The following is a 24,764-nucleotide window of genomic DNA, read 5'->3' as shown; positions in this document are numbered from 1 at the left end:
GAAAAAAAAAAGAAAAACGACACCATCTCAGCTTTCTGAATTACACACAGGTAGGGGGCGCTGTATTTAATAACATCCTAAACCAGCTGATCACACATAAAATCAGCTGTTCGGATATGCAAACATTTCCCTCAAAACTCAAAACAATACAACCATGAAACAACAACATTATTAGTAACTGTTTATTTTTGTATGTTTCTATTATTTATTATTTTATTTATCTTTTCATGCAGGTAAGCTACTTTAATGCAACATTATCACACAGTAGTTAATTGCAGCACAGCACACTCAGTACACTGCCAGCTGGAGGCGGGGTTTCAACCACCATGGCTCCAGCTGTCAGTGGGTCGGTGGAAGCACAACAGGTACTGTGCCGAGTAGAGAGGGCAATTTGAGTGGCGCCGCACCGCCTAAAATGATCCAGTGGAAAAGGAGCATAAGTGCACAAAACAAAGTTCTGTAGGGAAACTTTAAAAAGGAACACCTAAAGAAAACAGATGAATTTGAATTTTGCTCTTTGAGGAAACCTTCATAATATAACAACATTTAATTTCCCTTTGGGATTAATAAAGTATTTTTGAATTTAATTGAATCCAAGTTATCACTGAACTCAAGCTAAAAAAAGGCGGAAACATTGAGGACACCCATTTAGGTAACATTTTAACCAGCTAATGGTATCTGTGGACAATTTATATTGGATCAACCTAGAATAATAATACAACATAATCTACCTGGTTTATATTTGTTGTGCTCAAAAATGGCCTCTCACGCCACAAGGGAACCTGGGGGTTGTGGCTGGTTGCTCACAATTCTATTATGCAACAATCTTGGCCTGTTAGCTTAGTAGCGTATAAGAAATTGCCATCCTCTTTACTTTTCCACTGCTACTAGTTGTTGAGTGCAGGCAGGTTTTATCTACAGCCCCCTCTACTGTTTAAAATATGAACTACAGCACTTCAACTATACCAAAACTAAAGTATAGACACCAAAAGGACGTTCATCGTGGCCTAATTCTCTCGCGTCAGCTGCTAAATGAAGACATAAATGAGGCTTTACTGTGTCAAAAGCTTGGCATAGAACTAAAACAAACTGTGCTGTATCACGAAACATTTCATTTTTATCTACAAGATCCATTCAAAATATTTAACAGTTGTCCGCTTAATGTTGTCTATTAAATGTGTTATGGTTTTGTAAATCATTTATTCATTCATGTACTGTAGCTATAATGCAGGACTGGGCCTACTTCATACCTTCCAGTTTGCTCAACTGTCCACTTAAACACAAAGCCTGGGTGATGTAAATATTGTCATCTCAGCCGGCCCATTAGGATTCGTTAGGACTCTCTGTGGATGCCTGTGTGCTGCGCAGGTTTTTATGACTGTGAGGACTGTGCATGCGGAACATGACAATAGTACTATCATTCAAAGAGTGGCACCAATCTACGGCTGTTGTAAACGATTATTTTAGTAATCGAGTATTCTTTCTATTTATTCCGGTGATTAATCGAGTTATCGAATAAAAATTCTGTTTTGCTGTAGCAATTGAAGATAGAAATATATGAAAGGGAAAATGCAAGTAAAATTTTAATTCATTGTTAAAAAAATGTTATTGCTTAAATGCAATAAGATTCAAGCATCACCTTTTAGTTTTAAGTCTGAAATATAAAAAACAATGTATCATATCAAGTGAAAAAACAGATGAGAAATAAAACATCTCACATCAACTTAAACATTAAATAGCTAACTCAAATTGAGGCATATTAGTAAACACTGACTGTCTTTTACAAATATTACACTAGACTTTAAGTCTCAAGTTTGAAGTATGAACAAACTTGTTCATTTATTTAATTTTGGGAAGGCGTAGTTGACCTCTACTGATGACCCTACTACAGTAAAAGTAAATAAGTGATTAAGGCATATTAAGCTTCAATTACTTCATTTTTTTATGAATATTTGTTTATATGGGAGGTTCGATGTTGCATTTAATACAAGCATTTTAGCATTACAAAAGAATCAAAATCTTGCATATTGTTTTTACAGATTACAAAACTAAATGTGATCTTAGTAATATTAGCAGTTGGGTAAGTAAATAGGTTCAAGTTAAGAATCTTGGCTACAAAGAACTGAGTTTTGTTGAGTTATTGTAAATAGCAAACGTTTATTCATGTTTTAATTAAGACTATATTATTATTTTGTTGGTCCAGTGTTTGCAAAACTTTTATTTTGACTTTGAGCTTTAAACAAATACTACACTTAGAGAACATAAAGGCGAACGTCAGATTCTAAAGCAGACGTTTGGTGCCAGGCAAAAAAAAGGAAAACCATGCTAATGACTAAAACTATTTTTTAATTAGCAACATTTGCTCTCTCTATCTCATAAATGAAGGCTGAAGCACATCAACAAATAAATGGTTTGTAGTTCAAGCCGTTCATCTGTTGCTGTGCTCTTATCTTCAATTATGTCGGACACTAGCAGTAGTGCTTCGTGTTCTGTTCTTCTGGCCAGGTAGTCACTATGAATAATGTCGTTACGAGTACATAACGTTTGCCTAAATGTATTTCCTTGAACATGTATAACATGCCAGATGCTGCAACAATCACAGATTGCAAAGGGAAAATAATCCACTGCATACATCGGATGTTTCCTGCTGAGGTGTTGCAGCATTGAGGACATGCTGTTATGATATGCCAAATCCATCTTGTAGTTAACGCACTGCTCTGTTTTTTTTTCTGTTTAGTTTAAAGGGATCCCACACTTCGGCACGTCTTTCTCCACGTCTTCTTCTTCTATAGCTGCTAATATCCCTTAGCGTCCATGCGCCAGCTCTGGTCAACAGCTCATTGGTGGAAGTGAGAGATTTGTGCAACAGTAATACCTATCCAGGCAGAACACATTGCGCTGAATAGTAAAATATAATTTAACGAAGCCTCGAGGCCGATGATTTGGAATTTTATAAATCGAGGTACTCGAGTTACTTGAGGAACCGTTTCGGCTTTACACCAAACACACAGAAGATACAGAGGATCACAGTTAAGATGAGGACGAAGAAAAACAACAATGTTTGTTTTTAAGAAATAAAGTGGAATTATCTGCTGTTTCTCTGTTAGGATCATTATTGTCAAGAAGCAAAACAGTGTGTTTAGTTCCTAGTGAAACAGACTCTGTTTGTTCTTCTTCTCTTCTGAGTGTATAAATTAGTGTTTCACCCTCTGTGAGGTTTAGTGAAAGTGGAATATTATACACTGTAGTTCAACTAAGTTATACAAATAATATAAATACAGACGTTTTCTTGTTGGAGAAGTCCAGAAGAGACGGCATGTTCCATCACAGATGGAAGTTTAAAGCTCAGAGTAATAAAACAGAGCAAACTCGTTCTCATTTGTTATGCCTTTCTGTTATCACTCTTTGTCTCAACCATTGTCTCATTGATACAACAATTAATAGCTGTTTACAGTTTAAGTGCTTCCTATTAAACGTTTCACTGATGTTAAAAATAGATATGTCAACAATATTAACTGACTATTGTCATTTGGCCAAACTAGCCTCTTAGCTGCAGTGGCTGTTTTTTTGTATTTCTAACAGGCCAATCAGCGGCCATGCCAGTCAAACTGATCATCTTCCATTTCCAGAGACCAGCTGATATTTTACAATCAGATTCAGCTTTATTGCCAAGTTTGTACAGACAAACAAGGATTTTGACTCCAGTACACTTTGCAGTCTGTTGAGATTTTTTTAAATATATACGTTAAATTGTTTGCAAGCTACTAATGATTGTAGTTCTATCTACTAGCCCAGCTAAGACTTGCAGCTGAGGTAGCACCAGTTTTTTGGTGTATATGTCTGTGCTTGCTGCCCTGGAAACAAGTGCAAATGGTAGCTCCAGTTAAGCACTGAAACTGCTTTGTGGAAAAATCCTTCTTAGTATCAAGTTGAATGAAGGACAAAACTGTCTGTTTTATTTTTATTGGTGTATTTTTAGCATGAGAATCCTTAACCACCTGAAATTTGTGTTGTCCCTCTGAAAAGGTGACAGCAGGAAGACAGTGCTGCTGAAGTCCAGTGAGTGCTCCCCTGAGGTGATCAACCTTCTGGCCAACAAGGCCTGTCAGTGTTATGTTGCACTCTGTGACTGGGCCTCAGTCAGAGAGTGGCAGGCCACGGCCAGCGCCCTCAAACAGAACTCTACCAATCCAGTCAGCATCAATCTCAAGACAGATTTCAACTACATCCAGGCTCTATGCTGCTTTGAGGAGGGAGATCTTACAGAGTGTGGGACACAGCTGGAGCTGCTGCCTGGAGAAGACTACAGAGCTCTTAGCAGCAACAAGGACAAACTTGGTAAGGCTGGAATACCAACCAAACACAATAGGCACCTAAAACTAGACCTTTTAAGCACTCGGTAATGAACCTGAAATCAGATGTGATTTAATGTATGCATGTATGTTCAGATCTGAAAAGGCTTCTGCCTTCCATGAGTCCAGATCCAGCTGAGCTGCAGAGAGTCATCGAGGTGCAGCTGCTTCGCAGTGCTGTTAGTGCCATGGCTAGAGCCAGTCACGAGCAGAGGAGCACATCCAATCCAGAGTAAGCATGCTCCCTCTGTCCTGAAACATTTGCTGTGAAGATCCAATGCTGCCATTTTATTAAGGTCTCCACAACCCACAGCTTCATTCTGCAGCTGTATGTGTGTGTGTTTTGGTACCAGCAACTTAAATTTTTATGTTTTGATGTGATTTAAATCTGTTGTCCACATCATAATGTTGTATTCTGACAAACAGCAGTCTGTTATTAACCGATTTCATGTGATGCTGCAGTACATTGGTGCGATGCTTGAAACAGACAGGAAGGATCTGCTTGGGTCCTCTTCGCCTCTCCACCCTCACTCTTTCTGACAGCTTGCCCACGCTATCCACGCTGCAGCTCCACGTCACCACCGCTCTGGAAAACACCCTCATGGGCCAGGATGTAAGCACAAGCAAGAACTAGAATTAACTGCACTTTGAAAAAAACCACATTTTTTTACGCATACTTTGTTTCATTTGCAGGATTGTGTGATTCCTCTTAGCAGTGAGGCGTTAAACTCTTGTAAACAACAAGATGTCCAGCTTTTCCTCCAAACACTCAGATATTCCACATTCCAAAGACAACTGCTCCAAAAACTCCAAAAAGGTAATCATTAAATAAACAGGATAGCTGAATTGATATTATGACTATACCTGAGTTATAATAATAGGATATATCATGATACTATAAATTTCAATTTATTGCACAGAACCATCATTAATTTCTTGTTTTGCCACCTTCCATCTCGTCTAGGCTACTCCTCCATAGATGGCCATCTTTTAGAGCTTTGTCTAACTGCTGCCAAATTTGCCCGGAAAAAAGGCAACATTGCTCTAGCATCTCGTCTTCTTAGCCAGTGCAGTGATGGGACCCAAGAAGAGAAGCAGGAAGATGATCTGTGTCAGACCTCTAAGCGGCTCTCGTTGGAGGGCACTGTGGGGGTGAAATGGGGACCAGAGGTTCAGATAGAAAAGGCCAAAGTGCTTAGAACTACAGGTAAGGAGCTGAACCCTTTGCAGTACTACTTCCTCATTTCTCCTGTTTATTTGTTCCAGATCTACTGGAAATGTTTGGTTTTTTTTAGGTTGTTTTCTTTCTGTGAGTCTGCATACTTTCTCCTTGTAGTGTGGTGAGAGCTTGTTTTGTTCTCATTGCATAGAAAACTTTCACAATACAATATATTTTATTTATTATGTATTTTTAAAGAAAACTAAGTGCTACAAAGCCTTACAATGAAAGGCGTAAAACACAGTTTAGATTACATTTTAAGGTTAAATGAATGGACATAAAAAAAGAGATTAAAAAGGTTTAAGACCTTAGTAAAAACTGTCCTTAGGCTGTGGTCCCTGCAGGGTGACAGCTAGACAGTTCCTCAGGCACGTGACACAGAAAGCCCATTACCCATAGTGCATAGCTTTGTCCCAGGGGGCAGGAAGTGGTTAGATTGTGTAAACAAAACGGTGTGGTTTGAAGGTGGACAGTAGTGGTCTTCTCAATCCTAGCAGGTGTTGGTTTTTTCGCACTCTCATCGTGACAAACATTACTCCTAGCTTGGTGACTGACAAGGAGAGGAGAATCGTATATCTATTAAAGCTCATTCTGGCTGAAACATGACTGCGACTAGGATCACCTCAGTGATGTTTAAGATAGAGAATTGGGCTTAATCTTTACCTTCATCTCTTCCAGACAAAGAGAAGATGATGATAGATATGAAGTAGCTGCTTCATTGTTTATAAAGTTGTGTCATCTGTATAGCACTGAAATAAAATCCCATGATGGTGGATGACATTAACAAGAAGGAGAATATATAGTATCATTGGAATGGGTCCAAGAACTTTAGGGAACTCCTTGTGTAATTGTATGATACTGGAATATTGGGATTTATGCAATACTTATAGAAATCTGTCTGAAGAGTTGAGGGCGGTGCTGGTGAGTCCAGCTGCTGGAGAGCCTGTATCTACTGCCATCACAAGGTCTCCATCAATGCTGTTTCTGGTGTGGGTTATATGAGGCGACTGTGGCTCAGTAGGAAGAGTAGTCGTCTTGCAATCAGAAGGTTGTGGGTTCCAGCTTCCTCCTGGGCAAGGCAGTTAACCTCAAATTGCCTACCGATCTGCGTATCGGTGTATGATAGAGTGAGTGCGATTGGGTGAGTGTGGCTCTAGTGTAAAATGCTCTGAGTGGTTTGTATGACTGGAAAAGTTCAGTCCATTTACCATATGTGGGGTGGTCATCCTAAAGGTGGGCATCTGCTGCTCTTTCAGTACAACACATATTAATGGACTTGCTGGTATGTTTCTTACATCTGTGTCTAGTGATATAACCTACAAAGCATATTTTAGGTGGTATTAAGGAGCAATACTTCTCCAGGCTTCCTGAACAGCTTTTTCCACAATCAGTTTCTCAGTTGTAAAATGTTATTGTCCAGTCTTGCACGTGTTCACCTACACAGCATTAGCAAGCCCTGCCCCTCATAGTTGGGCCTTCTCTACCCGGCCAATTCTTGAATGTAGCAGAACTGTTTTGACCACTTGGAAGAATCTGCAAATTATCTGTCCATATGGTTCCAAGCATTGTGATTGTTAGCTTAACACACAGGTTGTGTGTTAAGGACTGGAGTCTGGAGTCCTCTAAGGCTGTTGTTGAGTAGCTTTTAGATACATCTTTGCTTTAGCCTCCTGGTGGCAGTTTGTTATGACCAGTGACGGCTCTGTCGTTAGACCAACTAGAATACCTCGCTAACTCACCGCATAACTGGTAAACAGTGGTCCCCTGCATTTACATTGTGCATGCCTGAATTGACGGATTAGGAGATTTACATGAGCGGTCAATGACAAGCTTAATAGACTGAACACCCAGGTGTTACATAATGCATTTTTTCGAAACACATTTAAATCTGTTGTCTTGCCTTTTATCTCGGAGGAAGTTATTATTATTTTTTTTGGTTCTACGGAAAGATGGATCATTTATAGATCGCTTTGCTCTGTCCTCACTTTCCTGTAAGTAAGTGTTTATTGTCCACAGGCCAGTCAATGGCAGCCATGGAGATGCTGAGCAGGGCAGCTCTGTCCTACTGCCAGCTGGGGAAGAATGAAGGTGCAGCCTGCCGTTCTTTGCTGACCCTCTGCAAATGGCTGTTGGCTGACTGGAAGGACATGACACCTCAGCTTAAACAGGCATGTATTGCTTTGACATATAAAACCTCACATCAAGTAATCATGTTTTAGGATTCTGTTTAGAGCCTTAAAGATGGAGTTGGCTGCTTTTACATTGTTACAAAAATATCAAACAATCAAAGTATTGTATTTACATTAATTATGTCCTATTTTGCTATATTAAATATGATGTTTGGCGACATTAATAAGACAGACTTATCTGTTTTAGGTTGTAAAGAAGTCAGGAGCTATAAACTCATCTGCTTTGGGCAACATGTCACCTCTGAGTCGAAATATTGCTGACCTGCTGGGGCTTCCTCTGGAAGATCAGAACGTTCCCCACATCACTGCAGTAACATCAGGTAAAGTTAGAATACTAAGACACAGTATTAAAGTGTTGACACTCTGTATGCAAGCACATATAAAATGAGTTCACAGACTTTTATTGACTAACTCATTAATATGCAAACATTTTACTACTACTGATTGTAATTTGAAAACATCTACAAAACCCACAGTAATATGATTGAGTTTTATGTATCTGTTTGCATTTAAAAATCAGATAGGAACCACATTATTTTGGTTGTCTTATGCCATTTATTTAATCTTTCCAGTGAATGTAGGAATGGGAGAACCAGACTTTGTTTTGGGCCAGCTCTACCAGCTGTCCACCAGCCTGGCTCCAGAAATGGCCAAGTCCTGGGCAGCTCTGGCCAGCTGGGCTTACCGCTGGGGCAGGAAGGTGGTGGATAACGCCAGGTTAGTCAACTGTTCTAAAGATTAACCAGTGTCTTCAGGTTGTAGTGAAGTGGAATAGGTTGGATAAATGCTTCACTATTAAAACTTGCATATCATCAATGAATTGCACCAGTCTTTGAAATTATATCAGTCTCAAATCTTTTAAATGTCTAGGTTAATTTCTTCTTTTCAATTGCATGAAAGAATGAGAACAATATATTATGACAATATATTTTTTCTGAGAGTTAGAAGGGTTAGGGTTACTTGAATTGTAAATTTAACCAGTGTCAATAGGGGGCGCTAGGGCAGCACCCCTGTCAAACTTAATGTGTCTATAAAAAATGTATAGACACAGTAAACCTAAATTACAAAATAAAAAAGTAAATATCACATCTTTCCACTCATAAAATGTTTTTATTATTTTTTTATTTGCTCTTTTGGTGTCTTTCTTCATCCAATCTGATTAATTCATGATACCTGTCAATGAAAGTCACCCTGGCGTCTTAGAGGCGTGGGCGCAAATGTCACTCAAACATGTAGCTGCAACCATTAGAGTCAGACTACAACAACTTTGGTCATTTACTTACAAAATAATAATTTCACAAGTCTTTTACTGGATGAGACAAAGCAAATAAAGGTAGAGTTTATTGTTGTTGTATGGCACAACATCCAAATTTTTTGTCTCCAGCTGCACTGCAACCAAACATGAATTCTGCAAAAGTTGGAAAATAGACATTTAGGTTTTCTAAAGCTCACTAAGATCATACCAATTTATGGATTATCTTTCTCTTTGGAAAGGCAAACTCAACATTTCCACACATATCTTGGTTTTCTAAAGGCCTGACCTTTGGGACTCATTGGGGGTCCCAAAAGATGAAGGCCTGAAAACTAAGTGTCAAAAACAGCCTTACTGTAGGGCAGGGATAACCTTCATATTGGGTCAGACGTTGTTGAATTTCACGGAACCACTGAGTTTCTGCTCCAGGTTCTGTCAGGCCTCATCTCTTGGCCAGACAGGAATGCCAGCAGGAGCTTGTACAGTTGCTTTCTGCCCAGGGAATTCTCTCTGAGGCTGAAATGTTGTTGGATGTTTGCCATTTCTTTCTTGAAATTTAGAACTGCTTTAAAAACTATCCTGGTAAAAGATTGAAGAGCGTCCCAGTGAATTTTATACAAGGGGATCAGTCTTCTTTGTAGACTTGATTGGGGACGGTTCTTGGTTGGTGTCTCTCAGCTGATGCTTCATGGTGTCCATCTCCTTCCTTTCTCCTTTTCTTTCTGTCTCTGACTCGGCTCTCAGTAGAACACATTAGTCAGAATTTTTCCCACGTCTACATTAGATAGCCATTAGGTATAACAGATTCAGCTTTCTAGATAACAGGGAATCCTTCATAAGATTAGAATATCACTTTCTGGAGCGAGTGTATTTATTTCAAGGTGTGAGTCAGTGTTCAACGTCATTTTTTGTGTGTTTCCTGGAGCCAAAAAGGTTTTTACTATTATAAATTGGAGTCTTCTACTGTAATCAGCACATGCATGAATTGTAAAAATATTCAGTTCTGAGTGGACTTTTTTCTCATCAGCCAAGGGGAGGGTTTGCCACTCCTTCCAGGGGAAAAGAAGGATATAGAGGAGCTGCTCCCAGCAACCACCAGTGAAGAAGATAAGGAAACCATCTTCAGCATTCTGGGACAGGCCATGTGTCGCCCAACTGGTATCCAGGTAAAGCAGTTTTGTTTTGTTTTTTTACTACCACACTGATGGGGAAACAAAAAGTCAAAAGAAATGACATTGAAGTTACACAAATTCAATTCAATTCAAAAATACTTTATTAATCCCAAAGGGAAATTAAATGCATTAACTACCATATAAGTTAAAAGTTAAATTAGTCTCATATTTCACCAATAATTAAGCAATTTAATGATCAGTCTGAGGTGAATTATTTTCCTTTCCCATTAAATTAAAAGTCATATGCTTTATTCATGCTAGCCACTGCTGTCTTGTGGCTAGCAGAGTCTGGGCTTTCAATTAAAAGGTTGCTTGTGTGGTTTGGATCGTGTTGCGATGTCCATGCTTTGTGTTTTTGCGTCTTCAGCGGAAAATGTTGTTTCTACCATTTAGACAAGTCTTTCCCTGTCAAGTGGATTTAAGTTATAAAATGCAGACCCATATTGATAAGCAACCTCTTAACTGAATTCATCCGCTTACAATACACAGTAGAGGTATAGGTTTTAAAGAACCTGTTATATTCCACAGGTGTCTGGGTTTCCTTTGTGTTTTCATCATTACTCTGTGGTTTATTATGTTCTATATAGTCCTGCCATATTTAGTTCATTCCTTTGTGTTCACTAATTTCTCTCTATATTAGTCCATTAGTTCAGGTTTGGTTTCTTATTTCTTGCGTTCCATTTTCTGTGTATTCTAGTTTATTCCCTTTGTCTTCTCAGCTTGGTTTAGTTTGTGTTTGTGTCTTAGTTGAGCTTCTCTGTGTTAGTCTCCCTCCCTCAGTCTCCCCTGATTACCTTTTTGCCTCAGCTGCTCCGCATTATCTCCTGATTAACACCAGCATCCAATGTCTTCTCCACACTTCCCTAATTATTTAGGCTCATTGTTGGTTATTGCTATTGGCTGGATTCTCTTGTTTGTCAGCCTGGTCCACCGTTTTCCTCCCCATTATCCTGCCTGTTTTTCTACCCGTACTCCATGTCCTGTTCTTCTTTTGTGGCTTTGCAAGCTTTTCAATATTATTATAACATTACAATGCTCATTCCCTGTTCCTGTCTGCATGTTGGTTCCTGACCTAACCTACATTACATGACATCACCTTACAAACTGTTGAAGCCAGACAAAATTTACACCTTGCACAGCAAAATTTCTTCCCCTTTTCTGCTCTTTGTGTTGATAAAAACATTTAATAGTCTGTGAACATTTTTTTTCCTGTCAGATTGCGAATGTTTGCTCCACAAAAGCCAGACTGCAAGTGGAATCATAAACTGATTTTTAACTTTGAGAACCAAATGCTGTAATCCAGTCTGGTGTTGTAAACATTCAAGTGCAACAAAAATTCTCTGTTAAAAGCAACAGTGACATTGTTTTGTATGAGATACCAGAATGCAGCTGAGTTCTCGTCACCTCTGTTGCAGGAGGCTTTTTAATATCTAGAACCTCATCTGTATTTTAGTCCCAACTCTGTGTCAACTGTTTTGCTGTATGGCAGGATGAGGACATGGCTCTACAGCAAGAGGACGATGAGGATGACATGGTGGATGTGATATGGCGGCAGCTCACCAGCTCATGCCCCTGGCTCGGAGAAGTGGGCCAGCACATCACAGACGGTCTTATTTGGGTTTGGAGACGAGTAGTGGACCGGATCTTCGGCCTGTATCGGGTATCCTGCCATGCCTATTTCACCTTCCTCAAACTTAATGCAGGACAGGTGAGAACTGGAAATCGTAATCTGCAGCACAGTGAAGGTTCCAGTGTTGAAGCTGGGACCTGGTTCTCTTCAGTCAGTTTTCCTCAGTCTGGTTTTGTTTTTTAGGTGCTTGTTGATGAGGATGACCCGAAGCTCCTGTTGTCCTGTCACAACAGCAAACAGAGCAATGATGATGTTATCGTTATGGCAACCCTGCGTCTTCTTCGGCTACTGGTGAAGCATGCTGGTGAACTGAGAGAAGGGCTGGAGCTGGGCTTGGCTTCAACTCCCACTGCCCCCTGGAGGCGTATGTTTCTAAAAAAAAAAAAAAGATTTTTTAAAGTTTTTTTATATCACTGCATGCAGAGAGGCTGATATGATGTTTTCTTCTCAACCTTTCTTCTGACTTTCATGTTTTCATGATTTGTCCCCCCCTTAGGCATCATCCCCCAACTGTTTTCGCGCCTCAACCATCCAGAAGCTTACATCCGGCAGAGTATATGCAGCCTGCTGTGTCGAGTGGCCCAAGACTCCCCACACCTGATCCTTTACCCTGCTATTGTAGGATCACTGTCCTTGGGAGGCGAGGCTCAGAATGCAGGTATTCATCATTAAAGCTATCTAGATCTTTGTGGGTCTTTTTGTAGATTCTAATTTTGTGATATTTTAAGGCTAATCTTATGCATCTGGTTAGAAGTAGTTAACTGTCGTTGCAGTAATTAGATGGTAACTCATTTAGACTGTCATCAATCTTTGCATCCTCTGTTCTTATGGTGCTTCCGATACTTTGGAATCTTCAGGATCTTAGCCCAGGAGTCATCTACTGCTACTATATCTAAATACTAAATGCAGATTTATTAATAACATAAACATCGTCAATTCATAACTCTTGGAATAGAATTTATAACATCAATATTGCACAACTTACAATAACTTTAGATAAATATGATTAACAGTCCAGTTTTTCTTTCACTAAATCTATTACTCTGCCCAATAAACATGAGAGTAGAATTATCCAAAAAAAAGTGGTGGTGTATCCAATTATAAACATAAATTACTGCATGTTAATGCTTGTGAGCTGTAGAGATGAGCCCATCACAGTTTTTAGCCAGTCTTCAGTTTTTGTAAAGATTTGACCTTCCAATACTGGTTCAGCTTTAAGATCTTTAGTATAAATCTTTTTGTTAGCCAAACTGATTGGTCCTAATTATTTATATTGAAAGTGGAGGCAACATCACACTTAGAGCAGACACCATAAAACAGGGTTTACCAATAGTCTAGAACGAAGACAACATGATCATGGAGTTCACATTTTACAGGGTTGTTACTTTTTACAAAGTTTTATTAGTTTTCCTTTTTGAAACACTTACACTACTGGTCAAAAGTTTTAGATACAGTTCTCATTTAATGGGTCTCTTTATTTTCATGACTATTTACATTGTAGATTCACACTAAAGGCAACAACACTGAATGAACACACATGGAATTATATAGTAAAGAAAAAGAGTGAAATAACTCTAAACATTTTTTATATTTTAGATTCTTCCAAATAGCCTCCCTTTGCTCTCTTAGTGTTCTCTCTATGAGCTTTATGAGGCGGTCCCCTGAAATGGTTTTCTAAAGAGTCTTGAAAGAACTTCCCAGAGGTGCAATGGATAGTCGTCTTGCAATCTGAAGGTTGTGGGTATGATTTCAGATGTGTGAGCGTTTATGAGTGTGATTAGGTGAATGTGTCTCTAGGGTAAAGCGCTTTGGGTGATTAGTATAAATAGAAGAGTTCTGTATAAATACAGTCCATTTACCATTTGTAGCTGTCAAACACATGATTCTTGCTGAAGGCAGGTTTCCACTTTCTGGGGGCAGCTCTGAGACACCTCTGTTAAAATGAAATTACATTTATTATTTGATTTACTTGAACCTTCAATTTGTTCAACACAATGAAGTGACCCATACATCCCCACAACAACTCACACCTAGACAAGAATGTAGTTGAATGAGGAGTCAACTGTTTCCATGTTTTCAGTATGCGTCACAGTTTAGGACTTTCTGTTCTTAAACATTATGACTTGTAAAATAACTGTTAGACAGTCAGTTCAGTCACTGTTTATGACCAGTGTTGCCACAGTTACCTTGGAAAAGTAATCTGATTTCTGATTACTCCTTTGAAAAGTATCTAAGTTACCATACTGATTACCTAAATTTAAAAGTAACTAAGTTAGATTACAAGTTATTTTATTAGTTACATTTAACAGCTGCCGACAACACCACCCCGCCCCCACCTTACCATAAAAATGACAACCACTTTTGCCAATAGTTGACACAAACTCAAAGTTGTGACAATATTTCCATCTAGAAAACACACAACTTTCTTCTTCCTGCATTGTTACTGACATGTGTTGCTCGGTGGTTGCTTGCTTGTGTCACTATCTGAGACGCAAGAATAAAGCAAACATATTTTTTTTGTTTTACAAAGGAAGACTACAAAAATAGTCATGTGCAAGGCTGTGGGAATGAGTTAAACATTGGGGGGGACACATATTGGAAACCTTACAGATAAGTAAATTGTTTAACATGTTTTATTGGTCAAAATGTCTCAAACTCTTGGATGTCCCTGCATGGCATTACGACATTACATATGGTAATATACAGTGTCAGGATCTGACTTAGAAAAGATAAAAAAGCAACATCTGTTGAGGCTTTTCTTATACATAAAGATTTTTGACAACTGATTTGCAGATGTGTTTAGGCTTATACAGTCAAATCTGTTAATAGCATAATGTAAGGATAACCTTTATTAATATGACTCATAGCTGTTTCTTCCCCTTATACTATAATAAAATAAAGCTTAACTTCTAATGTTTCCCTTTTGTTAGAATAGGATAAGAATGCTAATCGACACACATTACAAGGATAAATGGCCCAATGTTTGTCATGAAAGACCTGTGGCTGGGGCACTGGGTTTGATATGGGACAGACAATTACTGGTTGGATTAGGATGCCGCAAGGATTGGACTCCCGCTACTACACAACCTAACAGATAGACACCACAATGGTGACACATAGTCTACTGATAATCACTGAGGGAGGGAACATCCATTGCATTGGAGAACCAGATATAAAACTACATGCAACCTTCTATCGAGGCTCTTCGTCATCCTCTAACAGACGGCGACGGTCCGAGACGAGAGCCTCAGCGCTGATCTCTGTAATCATTCCTCTGCCTAATTTAGATTAAAAAGAGCTAAAAGTTAGAAACTGTTTGAGAGTCATTCATTTAACAGTCGGGGTTATATAGAGTATGATCGCTTCTGGGGACCCACGACTGGAGAGACTCCGAGGCGTCTGACCGCTAGCAGGGTGCGGTAACCCGGACAATAACCTCACCCCAACATTAAAAGTGTTCACTGATTTATTTTAAGACCTCACCTCCAGCCCTGTACCATCCTCTACTTTGTGTTTGTGCTGCAGCATTGCAGCTACTAAACATACAAAATAACTTCAGAGATACATGTCTATGGTACCACTTCAAAGCATAAAGGTGGCACATTTTAAAAATAAATGGGGGAAAAAAATCAATTTCAACATATAAATGTGCAGAACACTTGTGGGATGTTCTAGTGCAGCTGATAACCTCATATTCTAACCCAAACCTTTATAGTACTGTGGAATTAATGAAATAATGACAAAAAAATCAACCTGACAGCCCTCACCTGTTCTCCTTTCTGGATCTATTCTATCAATAATGTGATTTTTTAAACCTTACCCCCCACCCTGAGGCTCCCCCTGGTTCTAATAATATTTTTTATCACTAATCATTTAAGACCTCACTCGAGCTTCCTCCGTATCTCCACCTTTTACTGCTTCAACTGCCTCACTACTTATGTACTATCATTCTCCTGATAAAACATTATTGCAAATACTATCTAATATAATGTCAGACATGATAAATAGCCGAGTATGATTAGGTGTTGACCTCGTGATGTGTAACCGTTACACTGACGTCACTGTTTTTAAGAAAACAAAGTATGTCCTGCTGTTGTTTAAGTCTTTTCTTTGGTGGTAAATAAGATGACAAAACATTTTTTGGATGGTGTGACGTTACTTGGGAACACTGACGAAGTTAGCAGTTCAATAATGGATGTGCCCATTCCAGGATTAAGAAAACTTAACTTAAAAGATTTGGTTTCTAAATATAAATGTAAACTAACAACAAGACGTTATAAACCAGCCATATTCATGACAACATTCCCTACAGACAGTTTTAGCTCATTCAGAGGTCTCTGTTCAGACTGTAGCTGATAAGGCAGTCTCCAATGTCTGCCCCACTTCCCAAACACTCAGAGAAGCTAAGGGAGGGGCGAGCCAGTGACATCACACTGTGTTGCGCTTTCACAATAAAAGCACGTGAGGTAAAGATTTCAAAATCAAGTATTTTTGTCCTCTGCAGTAAGACAAATGCACCTGTCTCCAATATTGGGGTGGGGACCCCTCCCCGCCCCCCCCCCGGTTCCTACGCCTATAGTAACACACAGTGACTTAGATAAGTAACTTTAATCTGATTACGAGTTTGAAAATTGTAACACGTTAGATTAGTTGGTACTGAAAAAAGTGGCCACAGTAGAGTAATGCGCTACAAAGTAACGCATTACCGGCATCACCGTTTATGAAAAAACATAAAGGAATCAACCCTACATGTTTTAATCAGTGCAGATGACACATGTTGCTGCAGGCATATTTTCTTCCTGGTTTGCCATTAGTTATACATACCAAACACAGACAGGCACAATATTTTAATGGACACCACTTACATAACAAAATTTCCCAAAAGGCTGCTAGTATTTTCAGATCCAACATGTTCCAGTAAAGACAGAGGTTGACTGCTCAAAAGGTTAATACATAGCAATTCTTTTGTATTATGCTCAGCCTTCCTTTCACTCTTATGCATTATGTTTGAACTGCATAACTTTCAACAAACGTCACCAATTTGCAGTAATATCACAAAAAGAACTACTCATTGATGTATTAACAGGGAGCAAAATGCCACCGTCTCTGCCAGCCTTCCTGGGAAGCATGCAGGGAGAGGACCTGGGCGGAGAGGAGGACGACGACGAGGAGGGACTGCAAAGTGCTAAAGGAGGAGGAGCTACAGAAGAGATGGCAACTTGTTCCAGTCAAGATCAAGCCATGATGCAAGACTGTTACAGCAAGATAGTGGAGAAGCTGTCTCTAGCTAACCCAACTATGGTGCTTCAGGTAGGAGACTGCATAGCCGTAAATCTCATACTGAAAGTGTTGGGATTTATCTTCCTCCGTGCTGGAGAGCTTAAAGCAGGGGTACCCAAGTCCAGTCATCCAGATGCTTCTTTTCTCCAAAACACCTGGATCAAATGACCAGACCTCTGCAGAGCTGAATGATTTCTGATGAGGGAATTCACATGTTCAAATCAGGTGTTGATTTAGGGATGCTTCTTGAAGTTGCAGGATAGTTCCTCTCTAGGGTTGGAGCTGGGCACCCCTGGATTAAAGCATGTTTCCATTGGTCTTCCCTGAGCTCTTATCCCTCAGATCTAAGGCATTTGCATTTATCTCTTGTGTTAAAATGGATACATGCTGAAAAATCAGTAAGAACAGTCCTGCATTTTTAATTGTCATGAGTTTTAACAGATTTTTTTACAGTTCCCAGCATGCACTGTTGGCACAAAGGAAAATGCTCCCACAACAAAATAAAAACGGTTTCACTCATGAAACTATGACTTCTTCATCTTCTAGTTTGTTTAGAGACTCAAGGATTCCTACATAGTCTTGAAAAGCCTGGAACTTACTTCTGTTAATTTTGTAGATCGCTGGCTTTTGTTGTTATTAACATTTATGGTGAAGTGTTTGTAGTTGTATGGTTTTTGTATTCTTAAATATTTAATGCCTTCTGTTGGCCATTTAAAGCCACTGTGAAACTTATTTGTTTGAGGTGTCCCTCATCCTGTATCTGTGGAACTAGCATTATAAATATTTATTTTACATTCTGAGACATAACCATACTTTGTGATGAGAGATGTCAGGTATAGGAACGTAGTCGCAGGTTCCCTTAGGTATGAAAGTACACCATCGGCATACATAACGAGTTTATGTTCTCCGTTAACTCACACTTCTATTTTACCTTATTTTACTCTAATTAGTTGTGCAAAGGGTTCAGTACTTCTATCAAACAGTAAGGGGAGAGAGAGCCTCCTCAATAGTCAATTGATCTGAAAGAAAACGTTGCTTTGACTTTCTCGACCTTTGGATGGTTTACTACATTTTATGGCCGCCCTTCTAGGAACGGCTGTTGCGAACCCTCTGTGGCTATAAACACTGTGATGTAGGCATCAGATTGATTTTGAGGTAATGACCCATGTGTATTTTACCTCTCCCTATCAAGTAAACATTACATGAATAAAAAAAAAATGTAGCCACAATATGGTCCAGTAATGAGTCTGATCTGGTCCGGATGAATAATAGACGTCATGATTTTAATGACAAATGTAGCCGAAACAGTTGTTCATGAACGCAGGTCTGCATTCAGGAGAGAAATGGGTCTTTATGGTTGATATTTGGTTGGATTCCCACCCTCCTTATGGATTTCAACTACTGTTGCTTCTCTCCAAGAGGTAGTGAGGGATCCTGTATTTAATACATGATTGTGAGCTTTTAGTAGTTGCGGTGTTCTAAAATCATTCAAGGTTATTTATTTTTAATGTAAACTTCATGACTTGGGCTTTTAGTAGCCTTCGCACAGCCCCTATGTCCCCAAATGTCTTTGTTACATATGTGAAACTTTTTGTCATTTAATAGTAATATAATAATGTGCCAGAGGTTAGTTGCTGGTCTTTGCCGTTGTGTTCAGTTCATGGAAGGCCAAGAGGTGCATGCTCTAAGATAGTTATTGATTGTGTGTGAATGTAGGTCCAGCAGCTGGTGGGTGAGCTGCGCAGAGTGACTCTACTGTGGGACGAGCTTTGGCTCGGTGTGTTGCAGCAGCAACACATGCACGTCCTGAGAAGAATCCAGCAGCTGGAGGACGAGGTCAAGAGGGTGCAGAACAACAACACACTGCGCAGGTGAGAAGAATGGAATGTCTTGAAACCAGAACAAAAATGAAGATAGTTTTTGTCGAAGTTCCACTATGCAAGAAGCGGTAGAACATTACTGACTGACTGAAGTTTAAATGCTGACGTTTATCCCCAGACTGTTCCTTCAGCTGTTGCACCATAGTAGCGGGACTTTCTCAGTCTGGTGTTGTTTTCTGCTGTTCTGCAGGGATGAAAAGATTGCCATCATGCGTGAGAAGCATTCTGCATTGATGCGGCCTGTGGTTTTTGCTCTGGATCATGTGTGTAGTATCACCGCAGCTCCAGCAGAGACGCCACATGAAACATGGTTCCAGCAGACCTACGGTGATGCCATCAAGTCTGCCCTGGAGCGCCTGAAAAACCCAGCCAATCCTGCTAACCCAGCTAGTAGCTGGCTTCCTTTCAAGCAGGTGACATTTTTTCACATTACACAAACATCTTTAGATTGGGATTTTAATTTCGTTCATTTAAATCGGACCAACTTCCAACACGTCATCTCAAGGCCCGAATACAAGTCAATTACACACATTCAGATTTTATGTGAAAGTCCAACAGAAAGTATTGAATAACTGCACGCTGAAAGGATTCTTTTCTTCATGGATTTTCCTGTAATAATCATCTTACTGAAACATTCACAGGTTTAGAAGTGCAACTGTAAGCATTGCCATTAGTATGTTTGGCATCAGTAATACTATTTTGTGAAGGTCTCTTTGTTTTTACCACCATGTGCAATGCTTTGGTAATGAGAAACATTTTTCTAGGCCAGCTGACGTTAACTTGCTTATAGCAGCAGGAATAATGACAGAGTTCCGCTGCTTTCTTGGTTGTTTTGCACATCCTTCTCTTCATGTGTTCAATACTTGCTATACTTCCTGTGCCATTTCCCTTCATTACACATGACTACTTTTATGGCCTTTTTTAAATTTATTTCTGTGTGTTGACTTGAATTTTACTGAAATTTGGTATGAATTTCATGTCAATAGAAATATTAATGTTTACTGGGAAAAGAATTGACATGTTCAATTCTTATTCTACCTGCCTTATACAGACACTTGTTAAGCTTAACTCACCTGATCTTTTGAGCAGATAATGATGAGCCTCCAACAACGTGCTCAGAAGCGAGCCAGCTACCTGCTCCATCTGGATGAAATCAGTCCTCGGCTGGTCTCCATGACTACAACCGAGATGGCCCTGCCAGGTGAGGCATCTGCCTCGGATGCCGTCACTATACAAAGTGTGGGCAACACCGTCGCCATCCTGCCCACTAAGACCAAGCCAAAGAAGCTATTTTTCCTGGGCTCAGATGGCCGCAACTACCCATATCTCTTCAAAGGTAGGCAAACGGATCTCAGTAGTCATTCAGGGCTAAAAATATCACATGTAAAGGCATTCTTGTAACACAGGGATTCAGGTAAGAGATTGGTTTTGTCAGCATTCATTCCCAAGTGTGCTTTAGGTAAGAAGGGTTTTTCCCAAACTAAATCTATCCTGTTTTTGTATAGTAATACTTTACCTCAGCTGCTACAGATACTTTCATGTATCTCAATTGTTCTAAGCCACTTAAGGTTAGATGTTTCCTTGGTCATTCTCCCAGTTTTACACGGGTATTTTAGCTCCATTTGGTCTTCTTTGATTGCCATCATTCTAGGTCAGCCAACAGCCTCCACCCAACCCCCACCTCCCTCACCTGGATCATATCAATCCGATTAGATCAGAATGAATTAATTATCAAACCCTGAAAAACCATCAAGAATCGAACTGTAAATACCTGCTTGCCTTAACATTTGAGCTGACAGCAGGATGTTGGTGCAACATCTCCAACCTTTTGTATAAAATAATATATCTCCAATAATATGCTTTTAGCTAAATTTGATATTTATTGTTAACACCTTCCCTCCCAGAGATTATCGCGAGAGTCTGGTGGAGTTTGAGGATGGTTTTTATGGTTGAACCGTGGAGACGGCGGGTTGGTGACAATAAACCTGGCTAAATTATAAACATGGTGTTTATGAGTTTTCATGGTAGCAGAGGATGGTTACGAATTACAGAGTACCACCGAAGTTTGACGAGACCAGGCCATACGACTGCTGGAAAAATGAAGTTAGTATTTGAGGCTTGTTATGAACTTGGACCCAATAAAACAGGCATTAGCAGTGGCGCTGGGGCTCGAAGGGAGAGCCAGAGAGACTGCTTTGGAAATATCTGCAGAAAATCTGAACAAAGATAACGGTATGGAAACCTTGCTTACTAAATTCAATGAGGTATTCTAAGAGAAGAAAAAGACAGCGCTTATGAGGCATACTCCTATTTTGACTCGATATCCAAAGATAACAATGTCAATGGCGGACTACATAATAGACTTTGAACAACGATACAACCGTATGAAGAAGTACAATATGACCCTGCCTGACGCTGTGCTGGCGTTTAAACTCCTGGACACGGCATGTCTCGAGGAGAAGAATAGGCAGCTTGCTCTCACAGCATGCACAGATTTGACTTTTTCGTCTATGAAGTCTGGATTAAAGCGGAGTTTGGGAGGAAAAACCAGCGCACCAAGCATCGGCAGCGAGACACAAGATGCCATTTTATTTACAGCGCAAAGACCACCAGGAAAATTCAGGCGGAGCAGTCGCCCGTCACAGAGCGGACAGCGGCAGCCACAGCAAGGTACAAATCCACTTGACAAATATGGTAAACGAACAAAATGCGCCATTTGTCAGAGCACGTACCACTGGACTAAAGACTGTCCTCATCGGAGAAATGAAGTGAAGCTGACAGAAGATGTAGAGGAATGTAACATTACGTTGTTTACTAAAGTAATGACGGACTCTAAGATCTTTCTGACTGACTCACTTGGATCAGCTATCATTGACACAGCCTGCACACGTACCGTTTGTGGTGAAAAGTGACTGGATAGTTACATTAAAGACCTGAGTCTCTAAAGAGAGCTGGAACTGTTTTAGATATGGAGAATGACAGAGTTGTCATGTTCAAACAAAGCATTCCTCTTGAGTTCACTAGTTCAGGACACTATTGTGAGGACATCCGAGATTAAACTACAAAAATGAGTAGAAATGAAAGTGAAGTCCTTGTCGTCACAGCAGGGAAGTCTATAAAAGAGAAGCAAAAAGTTCTCCTGAAGCTGCACCAGCAGTTTGGCCACGCCTCCGCAGATCGTCTGCAGAGGCTCATTCACAGCTCTGGAAATACTGACAAAGACTGTTCAGTCATTTTATAGAAGATTATTCAGGACTGTGAGATATGTCAGAGATACAGCAGGACCAAGCCCAGGCCTGCTGTTGGTTTGCCCTTAGCCTCAGAATACAATGAGACGGTGGCAATGGATTTACATGAGTTGGAACCAGGCGTATGGTATCTGCACATCATCGAACAGTTCACACGCTTCAGCGCTGGAAACATTGTGAGGAGCAAGAAACCCTCCGAAATCATCCAGTTATGGATAAGTGTACACGGTGCTCCCAAACGGATCTACACAGATGAGGAAATGAATGACATGGAAGAAAACTTTTAACATTGAGACAAAGACTACAGCGGGATACAGTCCCTGGAGCAATGGACTGCTTGAGAGACACAACATGACACTGACTGAGATCCTCCTGAAGGTGAAAAGGGAAAATGGGTGTGGTTGGCAAACTGCTCTAGACTGGACTCTTATGGTGTTTGGTCACAGTCCTAATTTCCCTTCTGTTTTGACTGATAAACTACGTGTTCTAGAGGGTACTTCTATGAGTACTAGAGTAGGACAGCACTTAGCAGCACTACATGCTTCCAGGAGAGCCTTCACAGAGATGGAATGCTCAGAAACAATAGGAAGAGCATAGCGCCAGCAGCTAAGGCCTACAGATGAAAAGTATGAGACATGTGACAAAAGTGTACTACAAGCGAGCAGATAGTACAGAATGGAAGGGCTCTGGTGTAGTTATTGGTCAAGATGGAGCTGTAGTGTTCATAAGACATGGTGGGATTCTTGTCTGAGTACATCAGTCCAGGCTAAATAAAGTGAATGTACAAAGGGAGGATAAACCACTACTGCCCAGACTGAAAATGATAGAGAAACTGAAGGCATGGTTCATACTGATGTGTCGGAGAGTTCAGATGATGAAATGAGTGTTAATAGAGAAGAATAAATTATATGTAGATGATTTTCTTTGGGCAGGTTCAGACCACTTTGTAACTAATGTACTTAAGTCTGCTTTTCATGTGGGACGTGAAGAACTTTAGAGTTTTTCTTACGTGGGGATGCACATTGCTACTTTGGGTGATGTGGTGCAGGTGCATCAGCACAGTTACATTGACAACCAGCAAACAGTTCATTTACAGGCATCACGAGCTGTACAGCGAGATATCCCACTAAATGACACAGAGAGAGAACAACTAAGGTCCAAAATAGGTCAGATTTTATGGGTTGCAAAACAGACTAGAGCAGATGTTATGTAGCCTGGCATCCAGCATTAAGAATGCTACTGTTCTGTCCATACATGATGTGAACAAAGTGATTCACAAACTCAAGTTGGAGAACGTCACACTTAAGTTTCAACATTTGGGCAACAGTAATAACTTGGGTTTAGTTATCTTCAGTGATGCTTCACTGGGCAATCTTCCAGATCGAGGTTCCTAATGGAAAAAAAACACAGAAAAATTCTCCCCTCTGTTTGTAAGAAAATCAGACGTGAGGTAAGAAGCACATTAGCTGGAGAAACCCTTGCCATGTCAGATGGTATTGACAATTCAATGTTCTTAGCTACGTGCTACTCTGAGCTCACTACTGGTGCACTAGATCTTAACTCTCTCCCCCTCACTTGTGTTACTGATAACCATTCCCTGTTTGACGCACTGAAGTCGTCAAAACAAGTCACAGAAAAGAGACTAAGATTGGAAATAAGCAGCATTAAAGAAAACAAAATCAAAGAGGTGTGTTGGTCAGAAGCAAAGTCACAACTCGCTGATAGTTTGACTAAGAAAGGTGCTGCCCCCCTTATGCTCCTTAAGGCACCAAATCAGGGTGTATGGACACTGATGCTATGTGCACTGTTTAATATTCATTTGGTTGTAGCTTTGAAAATGCTACGATGTTCTGATAAATTTGTTTTAGTGACTGTTTTTTAGCCAAGGTAAACCTCCTATCTATTGTTCATTTTTATTTAAAGAGAAAGAGGGAGATTGTTAACCTCCTCTGGGAGGAAAGGTGTTATCGCGAGAGTTTGAGGATGGTTTTTATGGTTGAGCTGGGAGACGGCGGATTGGTGAAAATAAACTTGGCTAAATTATAAACGTGGTGTTTATGAGTTTTCATTTATATCTGAAGACATTGTTGATAAAGCAGCAATGATTATAATTGGTTTCAGGCCTGGAGGATTTACATCTGGATGAGCGCATCATGCAGTTCTTGTCGATCGTCAACACTATGTTTACCAAGATCAACCAGCAGGAGCAGCCACGTTTTCATGCTCGCCACTACTCTGTCACCCCCCTTGGAACCCGATCCGGACTAATCCAGTGGGTGGATGGTGCCACTCCACTTTTTGGACTTTACAAGCGCTGGCAGCAGAGGGAGGCTGTACTGCAAGCTCAGAAGGTAAGTTACTGCAAATTAAAACTATGCATAGAGGTGAGGAGTAAAAGGTTCATTGTCAGATCTTTACATTCTGGACTAGTAATTATTTAGAATTTCTTTATTTTATTTGAATTAACATAAGAAGTTCATAACCTTATCCTTGCAGCAGCCCGTTTATCCAGAACTGCTATGATCATATTGCTTATATTTTA

The 24,764-nt window shown here is 40.0% G+C and overlaps 1 protein-coding gene across 1 annotated transcript in view; it reads left to right on the top strand.

Moving 5' to 3' along the window:
• LOC124864453 (serine/threonine-protein kinase SMG1-like) overlaps positions 1-24,764 on the top strand; it is an 82,302-nt gene that overhangs the window by 41,395 nt on the left and 16,143 nt on the right. The window contains exons 25-41 of the mRNA XM_047359235.1: positions 4,027-4,338; positions 4,449-4,584; positions 4,815-4,965; positions 5,046-5,169; positions 5,317-5,559; positions 7,588-7,739; positions 7,948-8,080; positions 8,333-8,477; positions 10,040-10,178; positions 11,674-11,892; positions 11,998-12,178; positions 12,311-12,472; positions 16,901-17,124; positions 18,811-18,965; positions 19,165-19,387; positions 20,064-20,310; positions 24,344-24,573. Of these exons, the coding sequence (XP_047215191.1) occupies positions 4,027-4,338; positions 4,449-4,584; positions 4,815-4,965; positions 5,046-5,169; positions 5,317-5,559; positions 7,588-7,739; positions 7,948-8,080; positions 8,333-8,477; positions 10,040-10,178; positions 11,674-11,892; positions 11,998-12,178; positions 12,311-12,472; positions 16,901-17,124; positions 18,811-18,965; positions 19,165-19,387; positions 20,064-20,310; positions 24,344-24,573 (3,176 nt within the window). The remainder of the gene's footprint in view (positions 1-4,026; positions 4,339-4,448; positions 4,585-4,814; positions 4,966-5,045; positions 5,170-5,316; positions 5,560-7,587; positions 7,740-7,947; positions 8,081-8,332; positions 8,478-10,039; positions 10,179-11,673; positions 11,893-11,997; positions 12,179-12,310; positions 12,473-16,900; positions 17,125-18,810; positions 18,966-19,164; positions 19,388-20,063; positions 20,311-24,343; positions 24,574-24,764) is intronic.

This window comes from Girardinichthys multiradiatus, chromosome Y (genome assembly GCF_021462225.1).
Source record: "Girardinichthys multiradiatus isolate DD_20200921_A chromosome Y, DD_fGirMul_XY1, whole genome shotgun sequence".
Taxonomy (NCBI): Eukaryota; Metazoa; Chordata; class Actinopteri; order Cyprinodontiformes; family Goodeidae; genus Girardinichthys; species Girardinichthys multiradiatus.
Note: the sequence above shows the minus strand (reverse complement) of the source record. Positions and strands in the feature narration are given on the sequence as shown.